Source organism: Phalaenopsis equestris, unplaced genomic scaffold, assembly GCF_001263595.1.
Source record: "Phalaenopsis equestris unplaced genomic scaffold, ASM126359v1 Scaffold000174, whole genome shotgun sequence".
NCBI lineage: Eukaryota > Viridiplantae > Streptophyta > Magnoliopsida > Asparagales > Orchidaceae > Phalaenopsis > Phalaenopsis equestris.
In genome coordinates, this window is record NW_018164616.1 from 2,002,966 (window position 1) to 2,011,081 (window position 8,116).

At 30.7% G+C, this 8,116-nt stretch overlaps 1 protein-coding gene across 1 annotated transcript in view; it reads right to left on the minus strand.

The window, feature by feature from the left end:
• LOC110022201 (kinetochore protein spc25) overlaps positions 1–8,116 on the minus strand; it is a 43,755-nt gene that overhangs the window by 2,619 nt on the left and 33,020 nt on the right. The window contains exons 4-6 of the mRNA XM_020721030.1: positions 5,065–5,178; positions 4,888–4,977; positions 4,687–4,809 (exon numbers count right to left, since the gene is read on the minus strand). Of these exons, the coding sequence (XP_020576689.1) occupies positions 4,687–4,809; positions 4,888–4,977; positions 5,065–5,178 (327 nt within the window). The remainder of the gene's footprint in view (positions 1–4,686; positions 4,810–4,887; positions 4,978–5,064; positions 5,179–8,116) is intronic.

Below are 8,116 nucleotides of genomic sequence, written 5' to 3' on the forward strand. Positions count from 1 at the left end.
TCGTGTTCGGCTCGTTTATATTTCGAGCTCAAAAAGTGTGTTCATGTTCGACTCGTTTGCTTTGTGAGCCGTTCACGAACAAAGAGTTGTTTTGACAACCCTAATCACATAGCCATAAAATGTTAAGAAATGGGGCAAGATTTAAAAGATCATTTGAATCTAAATTAATAATTTTTATTATATTTTCTTCATTAATACTTTTAATTGATTATAAATCTTTGTAGTATTGCAGTCAATTAAATTTTTTAAAAATACTACTCGTCAAAGATATACATATATATAATGAATTAGTACTATTTCGAGCCAAAACGAGCCGAACACGAAAGAACAAATATTTGTTCGTGTTCGGACATGAGTTTCTTAACGAGCAGAACACGAGCTGTTCGCGAACAACGAGCCCTAGTTACAATCAATGCAGGATCTATCCATCTATATATGTATGTGTATGTGTGTGTGTGTGTGTGCATGTATGTATGAGTATATGTGTGTATGTGTGTATGTGTGTATGTGTGAATGTATGCGTATGTATGTATGTATTTATGTATGGATGCATGAATGGATGTATGGATGGATGGATGTATGAATGAATGTATGAATGGATATATGGATGTATGTATGGATGCATGCATGGATGTATGGATGCATGCATGGATGTATGGATGTACGTATGGATGCATGGATGCATGCATGCATGCATGTATGGAAGGATGTATGCATGCATGCATGGATGCATGGATGCATGGATGCATGTGTGAATGCATGAATGGATGGATGCATGTATTTTTGCATGAATGCATGCATGCATGTATGTACGTGTATGAATGTATTGCATGAATGCATCCATGTATGTACGTGTATGAATGTATGTATGTACGTGCATGAATGTATGTATGTACGTGCATGCATGTATGTATGCATGTATGTATGTATGCATGCAGCCATGAATGAATGTACGTATGTACGTACGTATATATGCATCTATGTATACATGCATGCATATGTGCACGGGTGTCTCCATGCATATGCACGTATGCATGCATGTTTTATGTATGTATATGTATATGTATATGTATACGTATATGCGTGTCTGTATGGGTGTAAACTTCAAACATGAAGACATTCATTTAACTAATGTTGGTTTATGGAATTCTTACTAATAAAAAATGGTGTCCCACCATGAATGTAAACTTCAAACATGAAGGCATGCATTTAATGAAAGTTGGTTTATGGAATTCTTACCAATAAAACATGGTGTACCACGGTGAATGAGGTTACAATCAATGCAGGATCTACTATAAAAATTGACGTAGAATCATTTCCAATACACAACATATAATATTTCAGTGATTGGGAGCCACAATTTCCAAAAAGATAATGACAGCAACTAAATCATGCTATATGCTGGCAACCACATCAAGAAAAAATTTTTAGAAGTGGTATGTGCGAAAGAATAACATCTCAAGCATCAAGCAACAAACAACCTAATCAAAAGAGAGAGATTTCAAACGTCGCATATTGCAATTGGTAGTATTTAAAAAAATTGTGCAAGTCAGGATTATTGTACATAAATAATGGCTCGTGGGGCTTAATTTACTTCAATAGAAATTACCAAATTCCTTATGGTTTGCCTGCAAATAGATTAGGATAAGCAGATCATCATCATCATCATCATTATCCTTATCCCAACTATTTGGGATTGGTAATCCACATTTTTCATTTAATCTTGTAGAGCATTGTCTGAGCTATTAAACATAATCTTTACAAGTCAAAATTATCTTACATCTAATTGTTATCGTTTCTAATCCTCTAAAACTAATTTTAAATTCTCGTCTAATAGGTGTTGATGCAAATCCAAAAAATTGTATCCATCGAGAATGCAATTCATATGAATTGATTCTTAGTTTTTATTTCTTTTTTTCTTCAGGTAAAAAAACAAGCCTGCTATGAGGCTTCTATATGAATAGAATGTGTTCTCATATGGGATTGGTTTCTATATGAATAAATCAACATCATCATCATCACCATTTGTCACAACTATTTGGGATTGGCTTTATGAGTCCTCAGATTTATTCTTGTAGAGCATTGTCTGAGCTATTACACATAATCTTAATAGATCAAGTTACCTCACATCTAATTGTTATCCTTTCTAATCTCTCTAATACTAATTTTAAATTCTCAATAGAGAGGGATCACAACCATTTGCTAAAAAACGAGAGCTGAATGTGAAGAAGAAGACGTTCTTGCTGCTATTATCATTCTTTTTTTTCGACCGCAAGAGCTTCTCCTCTCTATGGCTAAAAAGCTTAAGCTCATATTCCATCTCTATATCTCTACATCAAATTTGATTTTGTTTATTGGATGCATGAATTTCTTAAGCAAATAATGATAAGAATAATAATATGAATGTATGGCTAATCAGTTGTGTTATTTTAACATCAAGTTTGATAACAAGATCAAGATGTTGTTAATTTTATCTTCATTGTCAGAGTTGGGATGGACTAGTCACTGTGGTGAACAACATTTCAGATAACATGAAGTAAAACTTTGATGAATTGTCAGATTAGTGCGAAATAAAGAAGTTTGAAAGAAGGCGACCGGTGAAACTTCAAATTCTACTCTAAATCTTGAAAACAGAGAAATTAATATGGATATAAACACAGGCAGGGAAAGAATCAAGCACAGTAGAGGAAAGTCCATGCAGTGAGAAAAAATGTAGAGATGAATATTGAAATTGCGAGAAAAAAATTTATTTTAAGAAAGACTACAAATCTATTAGAAATCTCGGTTGTGGAGGTCCACATATAAAACTCTCTACAAATATCTCTACTGAAGAAATCCAAGATGACTCCCTAATTTTATCCCTAGATAGTATTGAATCTTGGATAGTTGATTCAAAAATCTATTTTCATTCTTGTCACAACAAAGAGGTGTTTAAAAACTACAGTCGAAGTGATCTAAATAATGAATATTTGAGAGATAAAAAGCATGCAATATTGTAGGAAAGGGTGATATTGATATCAAGTTGTCAAATTAATCAATCTAGAAGGCCAATAAAGTTGGACATGTTCCATGATTTAATAGAAATTTAATTTCAGTGAGTCAGCTTGCAGGTCAGAGTATGAACTACATTCACAAGTGATTAATAGAAGGCGACTAAAGAGGCAATGGTGATGCCTTGATACAACATCGAAGGTACTCTTTACCTGATCAATGAGATGTTTGAATCCATTGGTGTGGTTAGAACAATTGGTGATGCAAGTCTATAGTGGTCATATGTGTGACCAAGGTATGAAGTCTCTCCTTTCTAAGAACAAAATTTCTAATTTAAAATCTATAAATCAAGATTTTTGTGAAGATTGTGTTTATTGCAAGCAAAAGAATATTATTTTTTCTAAAAGTGGGTCATAGATGAAGTTAAAAAAATTAGAGTTAGTGCATATTGTTGCATGGGGTCCTAATCCAGTTATGTCTATTGGAGGCCTTCAATACATTGTCACTTTCATTAAAGATTACACCATGAAGGTATGGGTGTTTTTGTTGAAACATAACTTTGATATGTTTGATTTGTTTAAGAAGTGGAAAGTCGTGGTTGAGAATGAAACATGCTTGAGATTGAGTTGTCTCGAATTAGATAATAGTGATGAGTATTGTGATAAGAGGTTCAGAAATTATCATGCTTCAAAAGGAACCAAACATGAATTCACCGTTCCAATGACACCACAATAAAATGGTGTGGTTGAGCGCATGAATCGGGACCATCACAGAAAGTGTCAGGAGTATGAGATTATATGCAGGCTTGCCAAAACAGTCCTAGACATAATAAGTGAATATTACAGTTTACCTGATAAATGGTGGTCTATCGGTACCTTTGAATGAGAGCTTACCTAAAAAAGCTTGAAGTGGCAAGGAGGTAAATATATCTGGCCTAAAAATATTTGGGTGTTCATCATATTTTACCAACCACCACCGTCACCCACACCCGTCAACCAACCGCCACTGGATTTATATTGATTTCAATTTTTTTCGAACCAAACATTAAAAATAAACTCATGTATTTATCATACACCTAACCAAACAACTCAAAAATATTTCAAATACATTGTATTTTTTTACAATGCATTTTTTCAACAAAACAAATACTTCAGTGCAACTGGTGATTGAAAAAAAAAAAAATTAGGAAACTTTCTCCTTACACAATTGTGAGTTTTGGTTCTACTATTTTGTGAGCCCTTATCTTTTCTTAGATATATATATATATATATATATATATATTTGTGTTTAAATAAGTTATTTCAGTGAATACAATCTAATTTCTAACTGGAAAGTGATTTTCAATTATACGTGTGCATTTCATGCTTTAGTATGTATGTGTTATTTCTAATAGATTGCTATTAATGTATCATATGTATTAAAGTTATTCGTATTTTTTCATCTACAGAAACAAATAGTAGTAAAAATTAAAGGTATGTGGATAGCAGAGTTTGTGTAATCGTGTAATGTTGTCCGGCTCATCATGGAGACCCTAAACCCAATTGCATCCAACATCAAACATGACCTTGCAGAAGCCCCTATTTAACCTACTAAAAGTCTTCAAGATTACAATTAAAAGGAAAAATCCATAATAGGTAAAACAAGTAACTTTCTTCTAGAACAATGCTCTCTGATAGTGTATAGGATAATGTTTACCTGCGCATAGAATTTCCTGAAATTTTTCTCTCATATCTCTAACAAACTTGAACAAACCATTGGTTCTATTCAATTCCTTCATCAGCTCATCGATATCATTTACTTCCGGATTGCAATGCAGCACTATCATCAACCAAATCGAATGCATCAAATTAACAAGGAGTAACCCAAAATATATAAAATTATGAATATTATACTTACAAGAGTATATGCCACCATCAAGCCTTACAATAAACCAATACTCCTTCTCTTGATCATTTGGGTCAATTTTGTTAAAAGTGAATTTAACTCCTGAAGAGAGAGAGAGAGAGAGAGAGGAGAGAATTCAATAATAGTTTAAAATAGTTTAAACAAAAAGGAAATCATAACAGTGATTACCTTCCCCTCCTTCAGTCTTAAACCCAAGCACACTTTTGTACCAATCGGTCGCTTCCTTAAGCTTTTTTATTTCAATTAAATCTCTTTCATGCTTCTCTTCACTAGTTTGTAAAGCTGATCAGGGTTGAAAGCGTTTAAAAAAAAAAATTCTTGACAATAACATTGATGCTCTATTAAACTAAAATAGAAAAAGAAATAAAGAACAATGAAAATTAAAGCCCAATTTGGGAACAGTTTTATTTTATTTTTGTCATTAATTTTTCTTTTAGTTTCATTAATATCTTTGTTCGATATTTTTTTCACATATTTTATACTTTATTTTTTAAAATAAAATAAATTGTTTTAAAAAATTTTAAATTAATTTTTAAATGTTATAAGTACTTATAAAAATAAATCTCACTATTATTGATTGTATTCGCCCGCCATCATCTGCCGCCTCTAGCCGTTGTGGCTAAAAAAACACGTTTGGCCACTACTATCGTCGTCATCATCCTTGCCTCATAGGTTATCGCCACCAATGGCCACCACTATCATATCCATCATCACTGCCTCATAGGCCACTTCATTTGCACCACTAACAATCATTGTTGCCACCACATAAATTTATTCATTCATTATTTAATTAAAAAATATTTTAAGAAATAAATCCAATTTAAATTCAAATCAAACCATAAATAAAATAATAAAAAAACAATCCAAACTGCTCCTGAGGCTGTATTAAGAGTTTTTATTTTTTTTTAAATTTTTCTAGACATGAGAATAGAAAAAATTCATGTCACTAGGGCTATAAAAAAAAATCATCATCTGCAAACAATTTCTATTTTGCTTGTTGATAACTTGGGTACATTTTATTCATTAAGCAAAAAAGCTTGGGTTCATTTTATTCATTAAGCAAAAAAAACTGATCATGAATACTTTTTTGAGCTTGACATAGAAACGAGTCAAACACAAACACAGCTTTGCTCAATTATGTTCAACTAATTCTAGCTCAAATGATTAAATAATTAAATAATAGTTTTAAAATATTTTTATATTATTTGTATGTTATTTAAAAAAATAAAATAAAATTTATTATTTGTTAGAAATTAATTATTCAAGCTAAATTTAAGCTAAACATGAACTGAAACAAGCAAACAAATTCATATCGAGCAGAACACGGACAAGTTATTATAAGCTATTTTGAACACAAGTCAAGTTCAAATAAAAAAAAAATGAACAATCATAAATTAAACAAACGCTAGGCTTGCTCAAACTCGACTCATTTACAACCCTACATACACATCAACAACAATGTCAATTATCTTTATTAGTTTATATGTAAACAAATTTCTTTAATTTTAGTGCATGATACAACTTAATATATCTTTAAAAATCGAAGCTAGTTTTATAATAGTCTAAATTACATGGTATTAAAATTACAACAAAATCTTCCTTAAAAAACAAAAAAAGATAAACTTAAAATCAATGAAGCAACAAATTTATATTATTATCAAAATAAATGAACTTGTATATTAAATTTATCATTCAATTTAACAGCAATAATAAAACAATTCAAGGGCAATTACATACAGACCACCTAAAACTTGCTATTTACAAATCAACAACTCTCTTTCATCCATTTTTCAAATTTTCACTTAAACATCAAAATACATGGTTAAACCTCAACTCATATTTTTCAATTTTATCAAATTCTCAATATTTTGATTGTGGCGGGTAAATACATCGGTTCGGTAGTTCAAAAAAATAACCTAGTTGGTTAATTTGTAAATATCAATGTTTCGAGTGATTTGTATGTAATTATCCTAAGAATTTATAGGCCACTAACTGTTTCACAAAGACATGCGGACAAAAAAATAACTAATTTACATTTAGCATGATAAATTCGTATTTGCAACCTAAGAATTTATAGGCCACTAACTGATTCACAAAGACATGCGGACAAAAAAATAGCTAATTTACATTTAGCATGATAAATTCGTATTTGCAAATTATATCAAAATATTACACTTTAGTTGCATTATAATTTTGAAGCATTAATAATTAGAAATTAGTATGGACGTTATTTATCATTAAGAATAAAAGTATGGTTTAAGAAAATTGGACCAGACCAGCCGGTTCGACCTGTTCGGCTGTGAACCGGTCAACATAAAACCGTCTAGAACCAGGTTGAACCAGTTGTTCAACGCCAGAACCGGCTCCAATTCTAAAGAACCATTCGGTTCACGGGCATTTACATACATACCACCCAATTTTATGTATTTTACATATCTAACACTTAAACATATCTAACACTTAAACTCTAACACTTAAACTCTATTTTTTACATTAATACCACCCAAATCACTCATATCACATAAAAAAATCATTATTATAAATAAATTCAATTTACATACATAATTTTATTTATTTAAATATCCAACAAACACCTAAACTCTTTTTATTTTTCATTCATACCACCAAAATTATTCATATCACATAAAACATATCATTATTTTAATTTTTAAAAAGTGAAATATATGTTTTCATGCATAGATAAAATGACATGTTGAAATTGAATTTTAAGTATTAGATTTTTAAATATATATGAATTGAGTAGGATGTAAATCTTATGTATTGTCATTTTTAAATACATTTAAGATTTATTTATTAACTCATCCGGGTTCAACCCCGTTCAACCTTTGAACCTTCAACTCTCCTTCTACCGGTTCAATATCCGGTCCGATTTTCACCACCTTGTAAAACTAATTTGGTACATAACTACTCTAAATAAAATCACAGGCTCATTTAATCGACTATGATAAAATTCTTATTAATTTTCAAATTTATTAAAAACATTTAACAACGATAGAAAACAGAACAATATTAGATTATTTAAGAATAACATTAAGTAGTAATGGTTCACGTATATCGATTTTCAAATATAGCGTTTTCATAAAAGTGAACAATTTGGTTCATTTGATTGCTTTCAGGCAGGAAACACGTCATTACATTTTTAACACATTTTGATGAACTTCTTGTTTTTAGTTATTTTGACAATTTATACAGAGAGTCA